Source organism: Neodiprion pinetum, chromosome 2 (genome assembly GCF_021155775.2).
Source record: "Neodiprion pinetum isolate iyNeoPine1 chromosome 2, iyNeoPine1.2, whole genome shotgun sequence".
Taxonomy (NCBI): Eukaryota; Metazoa; Arthropoda; class Insecta; order Hymenoptera; family Diprionidae; genus Neodiprion; species Neodiprion pinetum.
This window is the reverse complement of record NC_060233.1, coordinates 40,013,494-40,036,741: the sequence shown is the minus strand read 5'-3', so window position 1 is coordinate 40,036,741 and position 23,248 is coordinate 40,013,494. Positions and strand designations below refer to the sequence as shown.

General features: G+C 41.1%; 3 protein-coding genes and 1 long non-coding RNA gene across 6 annotated transcripts in view; 2 read left to right on the top strand and 2 right to left on the bottom strand.

Annotated features, from left to right (window-relative positions):
* The window catches only part of Adsl (adenylosuccinate lyase), a 42,408-nt gene extending 28,995 nt beyond the window's left edge, over positions 1-13,413 (top strand). For 2 of the 3 annotated variants that reach the window (XM_069133478.1, XM_046609788.2), the window contains 5 exons: positions 8,380-8,583; positions 8,685-8,967; positions 9,106-9,257; positions 9,430-9,828; positions 9,967-13,413. In XM_069133478.1, the coding sequence (XP_068989579.1) occupies positions 8,380-8,583; positions 8,685-8,967; positions 9,106-9,257; positions 9,430-9,828; positions 9,967-10,230 (1,302 nt within the window). In that variant the 3' untranslated portion in view covers positions 10,231-13,413. Of the gene's footprint in view, positions 1-6,404; positions 6,540-8,379; positions 8,584-8,684; positions 8,968-9,105; positions 9,258-9,429; positions 9,829-9,966 lie in introns of those variants that run through there. The other variant, XM_046609789.2, reaches the window with a different exon arrangement.
* LOC124211087 (uncharacterized) lies at positions 311-5,659 on the top strand. The gene is made up of 3 exons (XR_011176375.1): positions 311-3,042; positions 3,145-4,636; positions 4,711-5,659. It is a non-coding gene; the product is annotated as an uncharacterized lncRNA (long non-coding RNA).
* On the bottom strand, positions 5,066-7,736 carry Ssk (smooth septate junction protein snakeskin). Its single transcript, XM_046609797.2, has 4 exons — positions 7,538-7,736; positions 6,363-6,569; positions 6,114-6,233; positions 5,066-6,042 (listed from the first exon to the last, which is right to left on the bottom strand). The coding sequence occupies exons 1-4, from the start codon at positions 7,586-7,588 to the stop codon at positions 5,941-5,943; spliced, it is 480 nt and encodes a 159-aa protein (XP_046465753.1). The 5' UTR covers positions 7,589-7,736; the 3' UTR covers positions 5,066-5,940.
* Positions 13,414-14,376: 963 nt separating the features above from the next.
* On the bottom strand, positions 14,377-20,654 carry C1q-VP (C1q-like venom protein). The gene is made up of 3 exons (XM_046609796.2): positions 20,504-20,654; positions 15,461-15,626; positions 14,377-15,297 (listed from the first exon to the last, which is right to left on the bottom strand). Coding segments are annotated over exons 1-3 (489 nt in total). The 5' UTR covers positions 20,506-20,654; the 3' UTR covers positions 14,377-14,976.
* Positions 20,655-23,248: the final 2,594 nt, after the last annotated feature.

Below are 23,248 nucleotides of genomic sequence, written 5' to 3'. Positions count from 1 at the left end.
TCTTTCTCTCGTTCGCCTATCCAATGGCCAAGGTTACGTTTTACCAAACACCAGTATCGATTCACTCGTTAGAAACTTGTTTCACCAGCAGAGATTATTAACCGATAGTAGCAACAAAACCCGCGTGCTGCATGTGTCATGGGGGGATCGATCCACCTGTCCCCAATTCAGCGCGCCCTTATTACTGCGTGAAACTTTTAGTCAATCCGTGAATGAACGAACTGCCGTAACCAATTGTCACGTAAGAGAACATTGTTCTATGCTTACCGAGTCTTTGGCTAATCTCATCGTCTCATTTCATTTCTCAGATTTAGATTTAATTCAACTAAATCCGATACGAGATTGACTGGTGAAGCTAAGCTCGCGCAGTTGGTGTCAATTGACACCACAACAAACCCGAGAACTACATCGTTCCGGTTAATGGCTAGAGAAGCAATTAGAATGCCCTTCATGGTGTCATGAATGAGATTCGACCCCCGTCTTGCTTGTTGAATTGACCGAATTTTGAGAAGGACGTTGGAGGTAAAACCGTAATACATCTCTCTCACGAAAATTAGCAGCTATGAAATTCGCACAATTAGGCTCTTCTTACAGAGAAGTCACTTACTATTTATATGAAAGTCGCGAACCTAGGTCACCATCAATTTGTTTATCATGTTCACGATCCTTTTACACCGGCCCTTTGATAGTTTGTGTAGTAAATTTTTTGGAATGCCAGGTGCAAAGCAATCGGAATTTTTTTTATTCATCGTTTCAAACAATACGGGACAAGTTTACCAAAGGATCGATGAACCTTGTGTCGTTCTCAAAATGCAAAACGTTATATCCACAACTTCGGACCTGAGATGCATTTTTAGTCAAGTCACTCGCGTTAATTATATGCAGCAAGTTCTGTCTTTGGACTCTCAGGATACAGAAGATCGCTCGGCTAACTCGGGGTCAAGTCGGGTCAGAAAATTACGGCGTGGGTGCTCGTCATCCGGTACTAAGAGCGGTCATGAAGTCAAGTAGATCAATTAGTGCAACTTGGCGTCGTCAGAGGTTGCGCCCGCCTGGGCAACCCCGTATCATACAGTCTGACGGTGTGTGATCCGCCTAGGTGGCCACGTTGAAGAGGATCGTATTTTTGCTTGCACTGGAATTGTGGACTCCGCTATTCGTCATGACGAGAGGAACTTAGCGCCACTAAAGAATTTCATCTGATGCATGCTTGAGACTAGCTTACAACTTTTTTCCCCAGTCGTCACCTCGATTCTTGAATTTTCTAATTAGCGTGTCGTCAATTATAGCACTTAGAGATGCCCCAGTGACCCAGTTAATAAAGTAGCACTAGGTACTGTATACAATGCGTTTTCCAAATTCTCTTCTCCACTTTATCACCTCGCATTATTCAGTTATTTTACAATAAATACTCCGTCATTCGTCTGTGGATCGTCATGACGCTGGTCAATCGGATCTTCGACCAAGGCTTGCCTCGCCCATGGAAACGCGTAATGGACGAAGTCGATCAACAGCACCGCGGCATTGATCAGACACGAAATGGCCAAAATCAGTTCTTGCCACCTAAAAATCCCAAAAAATCAGGCATCGAGACTAAAAGACATTGCGAATCAGCAGAAAGCATCTACAACGTCTTACCCAATTGTTCTGGCGTCTCCTACTACACTGCTGAACCACGATGCCCATTGATATATCTCGAACACCCCGCATATGAAACTCACGATGCATCCCAAGCCGGCAAACACCGTTTCCTACACTTGGCAAGATTAGTGAATGGGGTTATAATGCGCTTGGAGAAGTTAATTGACAGGTTTATTATGCAGTCAAGTTCACAGTTGGCTTCCTTTAGAGATACGTGAGACGAAGTACTCACTATGAAAGTATGTGGACGTCCCATCGCGCTCACGGATATTTCGGAGAAGTTGACGATTATGTACCCGCTAACAAATGTTGGTATCAGGATCCTGATCCAGTTCGGATAAAAGACGAGGACTGGTTGGACGTAGCCATAGGAGGCTAGACAACAACAGCACTAGGATCAAGTAAGAAAAACAAATGTCAAATCTGAGGAGGAGTTGATCCATGGATATATTTTACGTTTTTTTAGCCATTGAGGGTTATCTCACCAAGGAAATAAATTTGCACGCCAAGGATACGTTCATCAATCAGTCAAGACTTCCACGTGCAGTTTTACTCCGAGCACCCCATTGACACATTCTTGAAAGGCTGATAAACTCGTTTTATTCATTCACGAAGGATGCACCAAAAAAAAAAAAAAAATGTTACGGGACGAAGGCAGGAATTATAATCAGCTGTCGAAGATTTAGTACCGCATTGGCATGTGAGTTTTGCAGAGGTTCAGTTTTGTTTTGGCGTCGAGTCGGCTTGTGGCAGGCGCGAACGATAAGTCAGGGTGACGGACCTTTACGCAAAATATTTATTCTGTATAGGTGTGGAACAGTATTTTTTCCAACACACCCGCATCGCGTTTCTTAACAGGCTTTGTAAAAATGGTTGCGAGGGCGTTCGAGCTTCTGAAAAATCCCAACTTCGTGCTGAAGATTGTAGAGCTGGTATTGGGCTCGAAACCGTGACTCTGCCCAACGTTTATTTATATACTGTTCGCGAAATTGACAATCATTTGTAATTTCTTAACAGGTCCTAGTCCTGGTTGGTTTCGTCTTGGTATTGCTTCAGGATAGGTTCACCTGGCCAAATAGCTTGACGATGGTATTTTGCATAGACACAGGAACCTATACGATTATATTGATGGTTATTTTGCTAGCCTATGTGCTAGAGCAGCCACATCAGCTGATCGTTAGTTTACAGTAAAAAAAAAGAATAGAATGATCTCTGCCGGAAGTGGAAACTGCAATGTTTTATAAAAGAAATTCTTATGAAAGGAATTGAGGTTCACGGTTATTGGCGTCGTCGTCTTCGTGATTGGCAGTATCATGGCGTTTCGTAACTACGAAGAAGTGCAAGATGGGTCAGACGGGAAAGTTTCAATGCTCGATTTCCATCTGGGCATCATCCTCTCGGGTTTGTTCAGGCAACGCAAATATAATAAACAGTAAAACTATTGTCAAGAGATGAGATTCTCGATGAAATTGCCAACATTCTAAACTGCATTTTCACTTTCAGTCACAGCTATTGTCATGGTCTTCGACACATTCCTCGGCATGAAATATATCGGCGATGTCATGAACCGAGACTGAATTTCAGTACGATGCTGGACCCCGACGATTCAATAATGACTGGTTAATTTTTTTCTCTTGAATGATTATTAATGTTACATTATCATAGCCAGATACAATGGAAACAGTAAGAAATAGAAAAAGCAAATGTTTGGTCAGGAATGTTTTTTACTTCTAGACATATCTGAAGATCTTTATTTCTCATTGTCTTTGAAGCATTTATGGAGCATCAGGTGGTCTCGGTGTATCGCGATTTCCTCCTGACCCCATCTTCATCCTCGTCCTCATCATCGGTTGAGCTGTGCGTCTCGATTACTTTTGGTGTAGAATTGCATGTCAGGTCCAGAACCATGGCGATGGAGCATGCTTAAAAACTCAATATTATGTAAATACCATCACCTTTCTTTAAAATAACGACCAATTATTCATCTGCTTACCGTACATCCAGAAAGCCAACATTCCCTCGGACACGTAGGAGTAGGGCTTTCCATCTTTCGTCTCTCTCTCTTGGAAGACGAAAACTCTGAGCACCATCAAAGTAGCTGATATGAAATTGAGGGCTGCTCCCAAGCCCGTGAAGAGAACGGACTATGTTAAGAAACAATGTCACAAGAAAATGAATGGTCAAACGATTTTACAGTTCTTACCACAAAATACTGCGGCTTTTCAGACAGTCCAACGCATATCAGTGCAATTGATATTAAGACGTAGCCGATCGTGCTGACGACCAAGAGCGTGAACACAGGAACGTTCCAGTAGCTCATTCGCCAATTACTCACGAAGATAGAACCAACGGCACAGAGGCCCTGCAGCAAACGTATAATATTTTGACCACGTTCAATCAGTGTCCGAATCGCATTTACGCGATCAGTAAATGCGTATGCTTGCGCCTTTTACTTACGGCTTCGGTTATCTTGAATCCAATTAGTCCGTAGTCGATGAGCTCAATTATTGCCATAGCGGTAAATATTGCACCTTGCAGATATACTTTTAGGCTAAACTTCGACGATGTCAGTCTGTTTCTTCAAATTTTTCAAACGATTTTAAGCGACGTAACATCAAGACGAGATCGCGCCTTCGTGGAACTTAAAAGCACGATTGGAAGCTTTGAAAAAATTACCTACAGATGCATCCGATCTTTTTTCGTGGCAGCAAGTACTGCACAAAGCTACTGGAATGGGTTAGAAAAAACAAACAAGTGGAGTTATTTTATTTCGTGTCAAGATTTCAAAGATTTCGCATTTCGAAATTTCCAAGTCCACATCATATTTCAAAAATAGATTACATGCTTCGTGTGCATCGTCTCTGCGTGTTACATGGAGGTAGATTCTTGGCCACGAGGGGCATTCGTCGTAGCATTGACGTCATGTGGCACCAGTCTCGTGATCAGTACCGTCTTCATCGTGTCCCACGCGACAAGAAACGTCCACGAATTCACCGTACGTACGAATCAGCGAAAATATTTTCTCGGCCTTGTTACACGAACTACCAATGCTGTGACATTTTCTTTCAGGAAGCCGTGTTTGACGTTTTATGTATAGCAATTTTGGCCGTTGGAATTTGCGTGTCAGTCAAGCAGCGGAGCGGTAACAAACTCGACGAGCTCTTCATCGGCCTTTTGGCTCTGAACGTCCTCTTCTTTCTCTCGGACTTGGTCGTTTATCGAATAGTATACGACCCCGTTTTGTGCTGCTGGATAGCGGTGAGGCCATTGGTAAAAACCGACGACGATCGGAATGAGCGCAACGACGATTAGCTCCAGAGAAACCGCTCCAAATATTTGACCAACTTTTCTAATAGATATATCAAGATCATACCCATCACTCGGAATTGCGCGTCAATTTAAATGGGTTGATATGAGTCGAGAATTTTATTCGTGCGTCAGCTTTATTTTCAACTCAAACACGCGCTCGGGTTTTTGGTATTCATGAATATACATTATATAATGTACAAAAAGATGAAACTGTACAAGTTTGAACACCTGTTCAGCTATCGTGGAGTACATGAATTGGCAGTCTTATGCGACATGTTTGATCGAATGACTCGTTACAGAACCCCACGCCTATGCACAAATTGTGAACGAGGCGATTGGTACATTGAAAAAGAATGAAGAAAAATATAATCGGGTTGTTATAATCATTAATTGCACTTATCATACGTAAAATAATACATATTAATATACCTACATAATATAATGTAATACCTATAGATACTCAAATGTGTGTATTATAAAAATATTACCATTTCTAACTTGTACTAATATTTTGCATAACATTTCGCGACAATATATAATGTTTTATGCAGGTGCGATAATTGTCTGATAAGTTATCAAATTGTCGGTAAACTTTGACGAAACGTCGTGTCCAGTTGAAATGAAATTAAGTGAACTTGGAAAATCGTTCACACGCTATATCAAATTTAAAAGATGTATAACTCGAAACCTTTATACTCGCTTATAAAAATTGTGCAAAAATGTGTGATGAAACGAAGCAACGGTGATGTTTTGACGGTAGAGAGATCGTGCACGTATACATCGTGAAATATTATGATGACGCAAAACTTCGGAATAGATCGATTTACTGGGATCAATTTTCTTCTAAAAAGACTGCATATATGCCTACTTTGCCGAGAGCCTGGGGATGATAATGAAAATATGAAGTCTGCAAACTGAATGAAAAAAGACGGCGAGGTGTTTCCGTTCTTTTACATAATTGAGACATCATCGTCGAGGATCATTTCTCCTTTAGTTCAAAACTTCGTTTGCGTATTCGAGTACCGACAGGACGAGGTCGATAAGGTAGGCGGCTCCTTCGATCACACAGAGTGACCCTAAAGCCAGCCCAATCTGTAATTTTAAAAAATATTTGAATCATTTATCAGCTTTTCCTAAATTTTGCCAAGTTTATCTAACTTTACCTGTCTTTCAGTTGACACGTGCAAGTACTTGTGCTCGCTTTGATACCCGTGCCAATAATGCAGCGCGATTGCACCAACTGCGATGAACATGAACATTCCAACGAAATTCATGATGATTTCCTGCAAAGAAATAAAATTTTTTGGAGTGGCAATGGTTGAAAAGTCAGAGCCAGCACAGCTGTAGATTCAAGGATAGGATGGCTTGGACTATGTATAAATAAAGAGACAAATAATTGCCACTGGATTTACCACTAGCGATTTAGTGTGGTCCGTATTGCCGAAGCAGAAGGTGATAGTAACAACGAGAGTGTAGATGAAGAATCCAACGAAGATACCCGATGCCACGATTTCGACATCCGGATTCTTATCCTCGTTCAAGTTCCATGTTCCTCCGACACCGAGGAATTCGCCACCGTATCCCGTTCGGTAAAGAATAATGATGATCAGGTTGATCACCTGCGATAAATTGATTTTAGTTAAACGCTGCCCAAATCCTTTGATCAGTTATTAATCTGTCCGTTAATCATGTGGTGGTAAAGCTAGTATGCTCATTGTCAGTTACGATAATTGAATATTATTTTTCTTCGGCTATTTAGCGACCAGGAAAATTTTATCGGCAACCGTTTAACACATAAATTGCATATCGGTTTTTCATTACGTTGACATAGTTTGCTAGTCGGTGCTTTGAAATTGAGTTGCTGGTTGCAGGTGTTCTAAGGCATTGAGAGAGTGAAATTGTGAATGTGCGTTAATGTGTCATGCGTTATGATATCGCACTGTACAAACAGTGGTTGCTTATCGCTTGCCGATATGGAGGAGCAAAAATGATTCACCATCAAAGTTGCAGTGTTTTCTACATTTTATTTTTCATCTCAAATCTTCAATGTTTAATTCGAATTAAACGTAGACTCTGACAGCTTGACGAATCCTACCATCCGTTAAAAAGTATCCCACATACTAGCATTGCGGCTAATCTATTGGGATTACTTTAATCTGTTGAGTAAATTGCTACGATTGACTTGAAAACTCGAAACGTGGATTGACCGAAGAATATCATGAATCGAAACGGCCATTTCATTCCAAACCGAATATTTGTAACTACAAGTTGTTCACTGATTATTATAGATATCAGACACGGTTGACTCATAGTACTGTTAAAACCTGTACGTGTGACAAATTGTTATCTCAGATTTTCCTCAGGCTCAGCCAATGATAGTGACTACTATGAAAAATTTCACTTTCTTGAATAGTACAGCACACGTTTTCGAAAAGTGATCTTCATCAATTGCATGACTTTTATTGTGAGTCTTCAGGGCATTTATAACACTTTTAGACCTTTTAAGGTTTGAGGTGTCAGTGGCAAATGGAGATGATCGCAAATTCTGTAACGAAAATTTCAAACTCTTCAGCGAAGGTTTCCTCACCAGTTTCAGCACTTTCAATACTATCCCGCCGATCGTTTGTATGGACATCATCTTGGCGGATGGAAAAAAGACAGTCCGGTTTAATGTGACGAATGAATGAACCGAATTTCACCGGATAACTAAAACCACACTGCACTACACTGTACCGTAACCGATCAAAAACAATGGGTAAAAGACATCTGCTTTGCACGCTAGCTGGACTCGATACAAGACCAAGCCCTGTTTATCTAATCTTACAAAAAGCCAAGCGTAGCGTGGATGTAACAAAAAGTACAGTTGGGCGCAGGCGCGATTGCCGCGGTGAGATTCCCTTATCGCTTATCTTTTGATAATTCAAATACGTGTTGGAAAATGAGCAGGTGATACGCTTGTCCCACTTTTCACCGTCGTTGAAAGATACCTCTAATTTGAATTCCATTAAGCCTGTCTCGGCTTCAAATTCGTCTCAAGCAGCCATCATATCCTTTCGTTATTCCATATCCAGCTAAGGAATCACAGCTAACGCCATCAAACCGGTCATATTGAACCCCTCGTCTCATTATCTCTCGATCAAATGATTCATGCTCTATTGATAAGGTGAGGTAATCCCGAAAGTATGTTGGTAATCACGTTTCCAGGAATTCATTTACTATTGGCTACCTGCTCACGGATGCACAATGGATGACGAACGCAACAATAATAATATGATACTACGTACGCTACAACTGTCTGCCTATCTGTAGATCCATCCTGTCCACATCCCATTGATTAACTTTAAGCTGTGGTGCTATGATTTCCAGTCTTGTTTCCAACACCTATGAATCACCTTCGGAACCAACCTTGAACCAGATTTTTCGTTTCAGGAACTGGGGCTGAGCATCACTCCCGATCAAATCGCCGAAATGGAGGCGCATCTTGATGACATAGACTTCTCGGCTGCTGCAGCGGAGGAACGAAAGACCAGGCATGATGTCATGGCCCACGTTCACGTATTCGGTAATCAGTGCCCCAAAGCCGCCCCCATCATTCACCTTGGAGCCACTAGCTGCTACGTTGGAGACAACGCTGTGAGTCTGTTTCATTGGAAAAATGAGAATGATGAGAGAGAGAGGGAGAGAGAGAGAGAGAGCATGATTGTAGTAGCGTAATGACGAAATGATCTTTAAAGGACCTGTTGATTCTTCGTGCCGGATTCAACGTTCTCCTGCCAAAACTCGGTGGCGTTTTGACTCGACTGTCTAAATTTGCTCACGAGTATCGGTCGCTGCCTACTCTCGGATTTACTCACCTTCAACCAGCTCAACTGACGACGGTTGGGAAGAGAGCGAGTCTCTGGCTCCACGATTTGCTCATGGACGAAAGAGCTCTTCGCAGAGCGAGGGATGATCTCAGGTTCCGTGGGGTCAAAGGAACCACAGGCACGCAGGCTTCTTTCCTGCAGCTCTTCGACGGTGAGTCTTAAAATCACACTCTGCAAATTGAGAAAATTTTTTTCAGCTATCGATTGGCTTAGCCTCTCTGCTGTTGAAAATTTTCACCAATCGAACGATTGCAAGAAAATTGTTGAATATTAAGTTCGCTGCGAAAAGGTGACGGAGAGAAAGTAAAGCAGCTGGATCTTCTGGTCACCAAGATGGCCGGTTTCGAGAAGTGCTATCCCGTTACTGGTCAGACATATTCGAGGAAAGTCGACGCTGAATGCATCAACGTACTCGCCTCTCTAGGATCCACGGTGCACAAGGTGAGAGTATCTCTTCAATTTTGCGAGATTGCGAAACGACGATTGAACACATTCTGTAAGTCATCTAGGGTAACGCTGAAGCCTGGAACCACGAAAGTTCGACAGTTCCGACAGTCTTATTTATTTTTCCGCAACAAAAAGGCAACGAAACCGCATATTCCACGTCTTCCAGATTTGCAGTGACATTCGTTTGCTGGCCAACATGAAGGAGGTGGAGGAACCCTTCGAGACGACGCAAATAGGATCGAGCGCAATGCCCTACAAGAGGAATCCAATGCGGTCCGAGAGGTGTTGCAGCATCGCTCGTCACCTTATGACCTTGGCGAGTAACACGCTCCAAACAGCCGCGACCCAGTGGATGGAACGGACCCTTGACGACTCTGCGAACCGGCGGATCACCCTTGCCGAGGCCTTCCTTTCTGCGGACGCCGTTCTCATAACCCTGCAAAACATCACCGAAGGTCTGGTCGTTTACCCGAAAGTCATTGCGCGACACGTCGCTCAGGAATTACCGTTCATGTCGACGGAGAACGTGATAATGGCCATGGTCAAGGCTGGTGGAGATAGACAGGTGACTCATTTTCTACATCTTTCATTTTTCGCTTTTCAGCTAGGCTATTTGACTTCACTGCCGAATTCGTCTTATCTTCGCTCTTCTGGGCGAGAGAAATTGCATTGAAAAAAAACACACTTTGAGCTGCTTATTCAGGTTTGCCACGAGAAGATTCGCGTGCTTTCGCATCAGGCTGGTGCCCAAGTCAAGCAGCACGGACTGGACAACGACTTGGTCGAAAGGATCAGGAAGGATCCTTACTTTGCGCCGATTCTTGGGCAGCTAGACGGACTTCTCGATCCTTCAACCTTCGTCGGGAGGGCGCCGGAGCAGGTTGAAGAATTCTTGAACGAGGAGGTCTATTCTGTTCTCAAAACTTACGAGAATATCGAACAGGCGCCCATTACTTTGCTGATTTGAGTTGAAACTTGAATTTGCCGGTTTTATTGCGCGCGTCTTTTTTTTCTATATAAAACGGTGAGGTTCAATATCGTTGAGACAAAAAAAAAAAAACCAGAAAGTCAATTGTAATGCATGCTTCTGTTCAAGTTTATTGTGCGTAACATATTGGTATCTAATATTATTCCCTTATATACTTATATTATACAAGCATTTATTTTTCACATATGTGCATGCGTGTAGTATATGTTTATATAGAATTATACATATGTGCCGTTTCTATAATCGGCCGAATTGAAATCGTGGACGTATATTGGGTCGAGTTTCAATCCAAATACATAAATTGTAATATAATCGAGATGGAGAATAAATCGTTTTACGTTTCTACTGACTAAACATAAATCGATTATCTGTGACAGCGTGGGGAAAAAAGAATGTTTAATTTACGTTGAAATTTATAATGACGGTGATCATTGAAAAGAAGTGATACAGTCGCTACAGAAGCTTGCTGAAAAAATCACCGAAAAGTAGACAGAGTTAATTAGCATGTAGAAAACTTTCACATAATGAGCAAAGTAACGAGTATAATCACCATTCAATAGGTACGAAAGCAAACAAATTGTGTCAGTGTTTCTAGAGAGAAATTTGTGAGCGATAGGTGTAGAATTATTGTATTGATGGCAATGAAAATAGAGAAAAAAGAGATAGATAGTTATCGAGGAAAAAACAAGTTCGTCGCTAACGCAGCATGAATGTTTAAACACATGAATTTAGGACAGACTAAAGAGTGTAGAGAGGAAAATTCTGAACATTGATATCTCATACAAGAAGAGGAAAAGATGGTTAAGGAAAGTGAGTAGTGATAGTACAATAATTGAAATGCTTTAGATTAGGATAAAAATCACATTTTATTACAAAAAATAGTATAGTTTATAGAGAATCAGGTGGGGTGATAACAGATACTTACGAGAAGACAGTCAGTCGTAATAGGATAAGAAAAAAAGACACGATCGTTAACAGTTCAAGCCTTAAGAGATATCCTACGAAATTTTCATGTTAAAACACACATCGGAAGTAGGTACGTACACACGTATAATTAAGGGAGAGTATAAAAGTAGGGTATAACAGTAAAAGTACGAGAACCATAAGAATAACAGTATCAAGAGTAAATCGTACGAGTTATAGAGATAGTAAAGTATGTAGACGTAGTAAAGGGCACGTTTAGTATACGATAATCACAGCATTGGGTTTTTCGTAGTATCTTTTTTTTTTCTACACGCATGTTATTTTTTTCTTCATTCTATTGAGAATTGTATAGAACTTGGTGAAAGAAAAGATCAGTCGAAAATGCGTAGAAAAAATAACGACTCAAAGTTCAGGCGAAGTAAAGAGTAGAGATAATAAAAAGACTCGTAGAATATGAGGAAGAAAAAGGACGAGGCGAAGCACAGTGTACACTATCTAATAATTGAATAGGTAATAATGAAACGAAGAAAGAAAAAAAGGCAGAAGGTTTAGACGAGGTGATAGATATGATTGATAGACGTCCCATTCAGAGTAGAATCTTAGTTCATAGGCGAGGAAGTGAAGAAGATTTCGTAGTTGAGATAAAAATTACAGAAGAAAGGAAAAATCAGGTCGAGAAACGGAAAGAAGAAACAGGTAAAGAGAAAGACAAGTCAAGGAAGGAAGAGTAGGTGGAAATATAGCAGAGACGAGGATAGATGCTGTAGTGAGCGAAATATTAGGTCTAAAGAAAGACATGAGAGCAAGACAAGTTTGGATGTGGTAAAAAGGTTCGGATGTCATAAAGCTGAATTGTGAGCCGAGTGTGATATGCAAAATTGGAAACGGTGATTCTGTGATTAACTATTATTGCAATTATTTACATGGATAGTTTGTGAAAAGCCAGACTTATCGTGGTTGTTAAGAATCAGTTGTAATACTGTTCAGTAGAGATGTTTATTGTGCAAATGCGGTAAGACTATCATCATTCCACAGTGCTTCATACATTGATGGGGTAAAAGACAAGCTCTAGACGAGGTAAAAAACGAAGTTGAGATTAAAGAAAAGCCTAAGGGGTGGAAAGAAAAGGAAAGAAAAAGATAAATAGAAACGTAAGGGAAAGATTTCAGAACGAACAGATGAGAAGAAAGTAAATGAAATAGAATAGAATAGAACGGAGGAATATGGAGAGTAACAGATGAAAGTGGAAAAATACAGAAATTTAGCTTTAGATAGATAGAAAATAGAAACAGAGATAAGTATGAAAGGGTCGTCAAAGACTACAGTCGGAGTATAGAAAAGTATTTCAGAAAAGAGTTGTAAAAGGTACGCGGAAATTTGAAGGCTAGAAAAAGGCCGTGAAGAATAGACAAGTACTTGTAGATCATTAGTAGATCATGTATTATACCTACGGAAAGACCCTAGATAATGAAATTATTTATTAGATAGCGTGAAATCCAGGAATGGATCGAATTTGTTAAGATTCCATGGTAATCAGTAAAGTTGTAATTTGTAAGTTGTCTAAGAACTTGAAATCTCAGGTACATATAGTAAGTTGGAATGGAATAAGAGTCGTGTAGAAGTTTGCTGAGGAAGAAATAGGCGCGAAGAAAAGATGAGAAACTGAAAGCGTTCGAGTTATAGACATAAACAGGAGAAACAGAACTTGATAGAAAATTGTCTGAAAGAAAGATAAAGAATGAGGTGGGAGTAAAAGACAGACTAGAAAAGATTGAAATAGAAATAAAGAACTGAAAACTTAGAATAAGTGCTGCCGAAGTTGAAATGTAAATATAAATATTGTAATCCTTGGCAAGATTTGGCTAAATTTTGAGATCATAATATCGGTTGGTCAGAGCGGAGGAACAGAAAAGAGAAGAGAGACTGAAATATAGTTGAGAAAAGAATTGCACAATAAAAGTGAAAAAGGGAAGAACAGGGTTTATTTGTGCCGTGGGAAAATAAAAGATCATCGCGAAGAAGAATTGACAAAGGAAAAGAGTATGAAAAGGAAAGTTGTTCATTTTCGGAACATGGATTGTAGCGAATCATACAAGAGTAGTGAACAGAGAGATAAAAGTGGAGTAGCATTGTCTGCGGGTAGAATTCCGAAGGGAAGAGAAGAGAAACGGAGAGTAAAATTGTCAGAGAAGAGAGAAGGAAAAGAAAATTGTCAGAGAAGAGAAAAGGGGGGTAAAATTGTCAGAGAAAAGAAAAGGAGAGTAAAATTGTCGGAGAACAGAAAAGGAGAGTAAAATTGTCAGAAAAGAGAAAAGGAAATTAAAGTTTTCAGAGAAGAAAAAAGTAGTTGAGAATGTAAGAAAAAAATAGGAAAACCAAAGACGGAAACGAAGAAAGCTTCAGAAAAGGGTAGAGAAAGTCGTGGAGTAAAGTTATTAGCCTCAAAAGCCGAGGGAAGACTAGATAGAAGAGGAAATAAAAGAAGAAAAAAAGACCAAAGGTGGTTCGAAATGGATAGTTTTCAAGAGCAAGAAGAAGAAACAAGGAAAAGGTACAAAAGACGAGTCAGGAAGAAATAGAACACAGGACAGCGGATGTAGGAAAGAATAGAACAGTAAAAAATAAAGATTTGTTGCAATATTGCAAGACGAGACTTGATGGATATTTTACGATTCTTTGAAGCTATTGTCAGAAGTGAATTACAATTATCGATTGTGGAAACATATTTAAATAATTGTGAAAAAATCTAAAATCAATCGATAGTTCTCAGAATAAGTTGCAAAGAATCGGAAAATCATCTGCAGGGGGGGGGGGCGGGAGGGGATGCAGAATATAAGATTGAGACGAGTATAAGTCAAAGGTAAGCTATCACAGTGCAGTACAGCCATTTTCAATTGATATAGAAATATTGTTGTGTCTTTCGATCCTAACGTGTCAAAACATTTTTGTTATCCCAATTAGGAACTCTAACAATAAGATTTAGTCGGAAGAATCGTGCTCAGATAATGTTAGTCAATATTTACAACGTGTCTATGTAATAAAATAAGTTTCATAATAATATATAATAACAAAGCGACAGAAAAAGTTCATGGACGTGTCAATTGACATTTAAAAATTTCTGGTGGGAATGTTTCGAAAGTGTTTTAAATGCCGATGGTAGAAATCTACGACTTTGTAAAGACCTGTGCATATTAACATATCTTTCCTTTTTTTTTTTCTTGAACTCTTAATTCTTATCAGTTCAATATTTTGTTGTTTTTTTTTTTCAGCTGATGGCGACAGTGACGGGTTATCCAATCTTTTTCACAATAACAAATTGGCTGTCGAGATTCCTGTCACTATATATCGGCTTTAAACGAAGTTTCTAGTTTTTGGAGGATTGCATACATTGCTCACCCAGTTATGTTGATTTACCGAATGACCAAGAGCTGGCTATAAAAATGCCGATGAATATCAAAATCTGTCCGAAGTGACAACTTTCTCGGCATTTTTATATCCATTCGACATTGGTTTTGTTAGTCTTTAATTCGAATATAACCGATCTGCGAGTCTGTTGAAGAATTGCGCGCTATTGGAGATCAGCGACAAATCGACGACGTAGATGGCAGTTAACTTGATTTGATTTCGTCGGTTAAAACGGAAGAACAAATCGAAAAGATGAAATAAAGAAACGTGCAACAAACAAGAATAAAAGAAAAAAATAAAAATAAAAAAAAATAAACGAACAAACAGCGAATAAGAGGAAGAGTAAAGAGCAAGAAGGTCACAGGAGTCGGAGAAAGTGGGGCTTCCTTCCGTTCATCACTTCTTCGCCATGCGATGGCCGGTGAAAGTAGCGCCGTCGGATATTTTTCCCGACTCAACAAAGACGGCGAGCTGATCGCCCGCCTCCATGTCCAGGAGGACCAGGTTCGATCCTCCCCCAGGACCTACGCTGACCACGGGAATCCACGATTGGCTTCTGCTTCCTTTGCGCTTCAGAGTTAATCGCAAATCCGAACTACCGTATCCGGCAAAGCTGAACTGGTAAAGCCCCGGGCAGTGCGTCGTGAATGTGCCCGTTGCCGGCACGTAGCCGACACCTTTGTTGACCAGGGTCTCCGAAAGCACGACCCTCGCATCCTTGAAGAAGGATATTGATTGGTGAGGCAAAATTTGGGAGAACATAAGCTTCGAAAAAGAAGGTCCTTCTTCGGCTTACGATTATAACTCGTTATCAGAACTTCTTCGTCCTGTTCACCGTTTCGCAAATATTCTAGTTTGCTCCTTTAGAGGCAATGCTTACGTTGATTTGACTGTGAGAAGCGGCAAAGGCTACGACGCCTAAGCAATCCTCGGCGGTGGCGAGCTTTCGGGCTCCGACTGTGGTTGTTCTGGCAGTCGGTGGATCCGGAATTGCGGCATAGCTGAGCGAGGCGATTTGCAGGAGGATAACTGACCACACCACCCACCTGTAAATAGATTTTTCAATGTGAAAACAATCCGACATGCGTACCTGTAACGGACGTGTTGGTTTAAATACACTTTGCCTAATTGGGATTCTGGATTTGAGACGCCACCGTTTGATACTATCGAGTTGCAGAGTTCAATTGGCCGAGGTTCAACTTTCACTGCTCGAGGCGACGACGGTCGAGCTAAGAATCGTTCGAGAACAGACTGCCAAGCAGGTATTCACGCATTCGCACTTTCGGAATCGTATTCGAGGCCTCGCGTGACTTCTTTGACGGACGTGAACGGCACTCGGGGATTCGTTTTCCGATATGGTCACCCTTGACTTCCGACTTGTTCGTAAGGAAGCCTGACTGTGAGAGTCCTTTGAACGTTGACGCGCTCGTTTACTTTTACTGCGGACCATTTTGGAGCGAAAGAACATGATATTTTGTTTAACTTTACTCAAATTGTCCGTTTGCCATCGTTTTAATGTCGTTGGAAAATTTATCAATCGGTCTCAAATCGCGTGTTAAGAATTTTTCATGTTCAATGAAAGCTTCAAAGCATGAATGGGGAAACCTTGAGCTGGAAAATCATTTGAATTCCCTGCCGTTATACCGTTCGGTAAGTAAGTCGGAGAAAGTAAAATGTTGCGTAATATTTCCATGCGAGATGAGCAGGTACGTACGCGTTAAAGTATACAAAACTACGTTCTTTTTTGTAAAATTGTACTTATTCGGTACGTGAAGACACTTCCGCACATTTCAGTGTAAATTAGCTAACATGATTTTAAAAATTTCTAAACTTCTCTGTATTATTATATTACACTCAACTGCGGCTATTACACAGAGATTGAAGTTTAAGTGTTTCTGTAGCTTCTTTTTAATATCTGCATAATTATAATTACGTCAGAGCTCGAATATTTTATAAGAGGAAACTGTACTGCAAATGTGCCGGAATTTATGCAGCTTCGAGTCATCGATTGTTAATGTTAACGACGAATGAACGAACAGATAATTTTTCATCGAAATGTCTCGTATAGAAAAATGTAAATATCCATCAATTTGTAGATCCTTTGTCCGATGACGATCGTATTTTTCTCCACATGCGTTTTTCCCTCGAACGAAACCTCTGAAGATGAATTTAGTACTGCCATTGTGACATTGAAGAGGCCAAGTTTGTATTTAAATTGAGCGTAAGAAAGTTTCGAAAAACTTCAATGAAAGTGGGATCATGATCACTTAGTCAAATCGCGCAATTAATTCACCGCATTAACGCTACGTTCTTTCAGGTTTATCGGCACAGGATTAATCAAGTTTTGTCCAAACGAATAACAAAAAGATTACACGAAGTTAAACTCGAAAGCTGCAGCAGAAATGAAACACGTCCATACAGGTGTGTTCGGAAAATGAGTCCAGCTTGAGCACATTATCATTGCAGGGATATGCCGCTGACACCAGGTGGTAATTAGCGTCTTGTACAAGGACGTAAGTGTTTCATTATACAATTAGATCCAGATGTATAAATATTGTATGGTGAATAGAGTTCACGCCCCGATAATCCTAGTGCTGAACGAGAAGGATAAAGATAAGCTGAAGAAAGAAGTAACAGCAGCAAAAAATGGAGGATATCGTTCACGCGCGATCGGTCTTGTAAATCAGTCGCCCGAGTGTGTCTCCCGTGATTCTGGTTTACTCTACTTTCTATTCGCTTCGGGGGGAAAGTTTTCCTTCGTGAGGTTTATACCCAGCTATTCACGTTTTAATCCATTGTCAATAGTCCCAGATGTAATACTCGTTATACACTGTATTTTCCAACAAATAACTAATCATTTCACGTACAATTCTCACTAGTATGAGTTAAAAAGAAAAAAAAAATGGGTCGTAAAGATCTGGCTGATAACCGTTGTGATTTATAACCGAAATGAATATTGCGCAAACGCCTGCTGTTTACTTTTCTCTCTCTACGGTTCTACTTTAATATTATTGCACACGCTGTATTTTTTTACTTTTATTTTTCAAGCTATCGCGAGGTAAATCTACGAGTCCGTAACCCTTTCACTTTCTTCAGTTTCAAGGCGACCCAACGGAAAAAACAAGTCCGCATGGCTGCTACGTGACCCAACGCAACGCTCCTGAGTCCTGTCGAGATTTCGATCAAAGACTAACGCTGAACGCGGTATTGAAACTAAAAGGAAAAAAGTGCCAATAATGAAAATGAAAGGCGAGGGAAAAAAAATTAGCAGAACGACAACGCAATTCACCCAGCGTGTTTCTGGCAACGTTCGCCATCGCTTATATCGTAAATTTTTCATTATCTTGCACAGTTGGCTTGATCGATAGTACAAGCTACAAGGATCAAGGGAGAAAACGTCATGGATAATTAAAATTCGGTCGTGTTAAAAATAAGACGATAAATGATGATTGAATAATTAGCGAGGCGAAGAGATTAATGTGAATCGAATCTGACCCGCGACTGTAATTATAATTACGAAACCCGAAGCGATTCGTAACGCATTTTCACGTAGCTTGACTAAATATCGATCACTCATTGCACATATACCTACACGGATCTCGTGGATCTTGTGTCACTTGCATTGCGACAGATGAACCCAGTTACATCGGAGAACGTCGATCGTTGTTCGTGGAACCTTTGACCCTCTTATTGGTAATTATTATACACGAGAAGCTGTGCAAAGTGACCGTCGATGCAAATACGCGCCTGGTTCTCTACTTGTAAGACAGCTGGCAATTTTTCAACTATTCATATCATACAGCCGGTTATGCAATGTTTCGCAACATGGCTGATTGGCGTTGTAACGCTTTTCTACGATTGTATTACAACAAAAAAATTGATCGGCAAAAAATAATGATTATTTATGCATCTGATTTGGCGAAACGTTTTCGTTCAAAGTACAAAAACGTGGTGTTTTTATGTTAGTTGAAAAAATTGAAAAAATCGACGGAGATATACGTGATAGGGAATTGCGAACTGCGTATGACTACGTAATTTCGCAACGAAATCCAATCGTTTTTTCGCCACCTCCGACATGCATGACGCCCTGATAAGATCGGAGTCTATTGTCTTGTTCCACGGCACGTGTTTCGTTTTTGTCATGTCAACATTTTTGTTCCCTCGCCTAACATACCTGCGCAAGGCACAAAGAATATGTTGCAAATATTGAAAGTCGAATGCGCGATACTCTACCGAAACTGTGCGGAGCTCAAAACGCCTACATACATACATCGGTTAATGTTTCTGAAATGAGGTGTCTTAAAAAGAAAAATGCAACGCAACCGAATCCCTATCTTCAGAAATATAGTAAAAGTCGATGACTCCTTGCACACCTATCTCTTCGACAATCCACAATACATACGGTGTTACATGTGAAACGCGGCTGAAAGTGGGTCGCGTACAGCGATCGGTTCGGAACACGTCTGCAAAGTGGATTAAATCGCAGCCAGATGTCTTGAAACTCGTGAGTAAATAACCGAAAAATACGAGAACGATTCGATCCGGAGATCGGGCGATTCTGGAGGCTCAGTGAAACGGCGATACGAATAATTGGAACAAATCGGAGCCGCTGACACACTTCGGACCACTCGATCATAAATCTGTGTATTAAGCAGGCGTGCGAGTAAAACGCACGAAGGTAACGCTGTTCAAAGCTCACTTCCTGCTAGCGATCGTTATCCGTGATACTGCTACACCTACTCGTTCGCATCGGGCGCCGTCCAACCGTGGAAAATATGGCTCTATCAATACACATTCAATGGGGTAAGCATTAGTGTAATTGCATAGTGGGATCCGGGCAAGGCCGATTCCGCCGTACGATTGGAGTCAGTGGAACTACGTGCTTAGGAGATTTCATTGTAACGATCCAGGACTTATTGGGGTGGAAGGATGAGGGATGATGATTGATCGGTTTCTATAATGCACCATTTAGTGTTCCTCTGCCTTTTGCAATTCCTTGTATATTCAATTATGAGAAAGCGCTATATCTTGAGAGTAACGACGCAATTATGAAGCGTTTTATTTGGCGTGAGCCGAACGGCGAACGGATAATTATATAACCCGGAGCGAGTGAACCGAGGCAGTTTCCTGCCGAGCAGACGCGACGTGATAGAACAATAAATATTTCACTGGAGAGGAACGGAAGTTTCGACGAGTCGCTTGAAGCTAAATTCACAGAGTGCAGAAGCTGATTGGACTAGGTGAGCCAAATTTGGCAGCTAAAAATACGAGGAGAACATATAATGCATGCATACAGTGTCTTGTGACCCTCTGTTGTTCACGTTATATAATTCACTAGCATAATATATTTCAATCAGATTCATGAGCCAAACGAGACATGTGAGATGTGAAATATTATCCAATTTACATAATCGCATAATTATCGCGTGTTTTTTACGTGTGGGATTAAACATGGATTCTAAACCAAACGCTATGAAATAAAAATCGCATGCCAAGATGGTGCACCAAGGTCCCTCTCTTCTTTCTCTCTCTGTTTTTTTGCTCTTTATTTCGATTTCTTATTTTACCTACATTTTAACTTTTTTTTTGTCTGCTTTATATTTTTATCAATCGTAATAATCGTATTAATTTTCCATCTTTACGTACTTGTTCAATATCGCTACGGACATAAAAACTTATATACCGACATCTATCTCTCTACATCTCTGATGAAAATTTATCAACTGAAATGTTTTCTCCGAGTTCTAAAAATCGCACCGCGAATCAACCAATAATATACAATAACGTCCTTGAAGTTGTACGATAAATCGTTTCGTCGCGTAGCCGATTTCCGTCTCGAACGAACCGCACCAAGTATCCGAACACTCTGAACCTTCCTCGCCAATATCGTCGGGGCGTTAAAATGGCAGAAAAATTGACTCACATGATGTTTTGAAGTGGAGTGGCGGGCAGCGGCAAGGCGTTCCGATATGTCCGGTGGTCCGGCCGCAGTTGCGAAGACAGGAGAAGCCCGGAGCTTTATATCAACTCGGCGCGCTCTCCAAGCGCCGTTGAGCCACTTGCCCTGTCCCAGCCAGTCCCCGAGTCCATATCGCCTAACGCCCCTCCATTTCGCGCCGCAGGATTCGTCGTCACGGGCGGAAACGGTTCACCGAATATCGGGAATCGCGGGGATTCATCGCAGCTTTCCGCCCGCCGATCCGAACGCTTCCCCTGATCGCGAGCCGCTTGAGCTTGCGCAACGTGTCACGAACCCTTCGAGCAACGGATCTGAATTATGCAACGGAATTGTTTATGTAAGGCGGACGTAACCGCGGACCGTGGTTTAAGCGTAAAAGTTTAACAAATTTTCGAACAAATCGTGGTGCAGTAACGATCAGAATTGGAATCGATTGCCAGTATCGGGCACGCGTTTTCGAGCGAATTTTTTTTCCCCCCGTTCAAAAACGCGGCCCTTTTTCCGCCGTTTCCGGCCTGCAACGCGCTGCGTCGAGCGAGGTGGGCTTCCTACGCGCCGAAGCCGAAGGCACGAAGACGGGATTTCTCGGCTGACCCACTGCACTATTTTCCTACCGCACCGTTAGCTCTGATCAGCCGTTAAGAAGTCATTGTTTAGTAACAGTCTATTTGGCATTATGGCTAGGACAGGATACGCGTCCCGGTCTTCGAAGTCCGGCAACTCGGATCGGCGCCGCGTCGAACCTGACACGAAAAAGTTGGTTAGAAAATAATACGTAATTAAAACGCAGTAGGTATAGGTATGTATAGTGTCTTCGGAACTTTCTCCGGTCTGAAAAAAAAAAAAAAAACAAACAAACGAACGATAAAAATTAAGAGGTGAATATAAGAAGAGTGGGAAAAAGATTTAATATAACTGTAATCTGTATCGTACGATTTATTTATTTGCCTACTTTCGTGACCGATTTTTACTGGATCTACGCGCATTGTACACCATCCAACAATATGCATTAAGAATTTTCGAAAATACCCACAGCTTAGAAGAAAATAGTTTTCCTATAGACAAAGAGGCAAAGAGTGGAAAATAACCGTTTTTGTTGCGCCGCAGAAATTTAAACGCCACTATAATAATCAATATACCTACATCGATTTTTATGCGTCGAACGACTTTGGATTTTTACTTACCAAGTTTCCTTCGGTGAGACAAATAGACAAGAAAAAACTAGAACTGAGCACAAAAAATCTATTGACAGTCAGATCCCGATAGAATGGCGCGGGATTAGATACAGATCGCATTGTCGTGTGTAGGTATAATGTAATGGCGTGCGATTTGCACACGGGACATAATGGGTATAGTAAATACCCAGCCGGAAGTGTTGGACGTAATCATTCGGCACCTACAGCTGTCCGTTGGCGTAAAATTTATTCCATCCACGATAATTTTAGCCAACAATACACGGAACGGGTATATCGGTGTGACGTTAAAAAGAATTAAACAATTAAATCCCGTGCTGAATAATTCTCGATCATGAAATGCGATTAATCTCGTGTTCGAGATCGTGCCTGGATTCTGGTTGATATTCCTTACCTCGGGGCGTGATATCTTTACGTAATAAATACGGTCAAAAGCTGTTCAATAAAGAAGTAATTAATTTTGTTTGCTGAACTCACGACGCGTCTCGAACGCCACCATTTTTATTCACTCTCCCTGAGCAAGTAGAACCCGTTTTTTTTTCGTCGTCGTTCACCAGATCATTCATTTCTTCATACGTCAAAACTTTTTATAACGAAGAAATGTTTTTTTTTTTCGTCGAGGTACAGTTCTGGTCTAATATTTTGGTTACAAATTTCAGGGATACGGAGAGGAGAGAGAGAATACGATAACTGAACGGAGAAAAAATCGGGCTGGCTCTCAAAATTCAACGCCTACACCGGATGGATGAATCGATTTGTATTCATCGGTTGCTCTCGGATGCGGAAGGAGTCGGCAGTTAGTTGCTGAGAGGCGCGACATGAGGCGAGAATCGTGAGAGTGGTTTGTCGAAAATGTACCAGTGGGTCAATGGAACGAGTTCGCTTTTAAAAAGCTGTCCGAAGACCTACTGAGGCACGCGTCTGGTGAATCTGATGAATTTTTATAGCCTAATATATTTTCGTGGCGTGCTCGATTTGAGCCGGGTTCAAGGGTCATTCAAATTCAGGAGCTGAGTGGCAGAATATACAAACGTGAACACGAATATCGGGATACCTATCCTTGATGAAATTAAAAATTCAACCTCGATAACGGATAGTTTATCGTTATAGTGTGTAAACTCACCACTCTCCACGAAACAAATTATCGTTAATTTAACTTTATAATGGGGCGTCGACACTCGAGTCACTTTTCATTTTATTGCCGTGAGCTGCAAGCTCTGAAAAAAAGTATCGCCAAATATTTTGAGCGAATGCTTTTTTCGAAGTCAAACGATCTCGTTTCAGTTTTGCGCTCGACAGCGAGTACCCTTTTAATTCCATTACCAGTCCAGAGGAAGTTTCATCATCTTTCCATCGCGTGGTAGTGGACGATGAAAAGGGGAGGGAACTTTTCTCACGAGAAACGCAGACGAAGATCGAGGTAAAACGGGAATACGAGAGCGTGGGTGGTTGGCGGATGATCTCTTTGCATTACGAACGCTGGTGGATCTTGAGCATAAGAGGTGTTACGAAATAT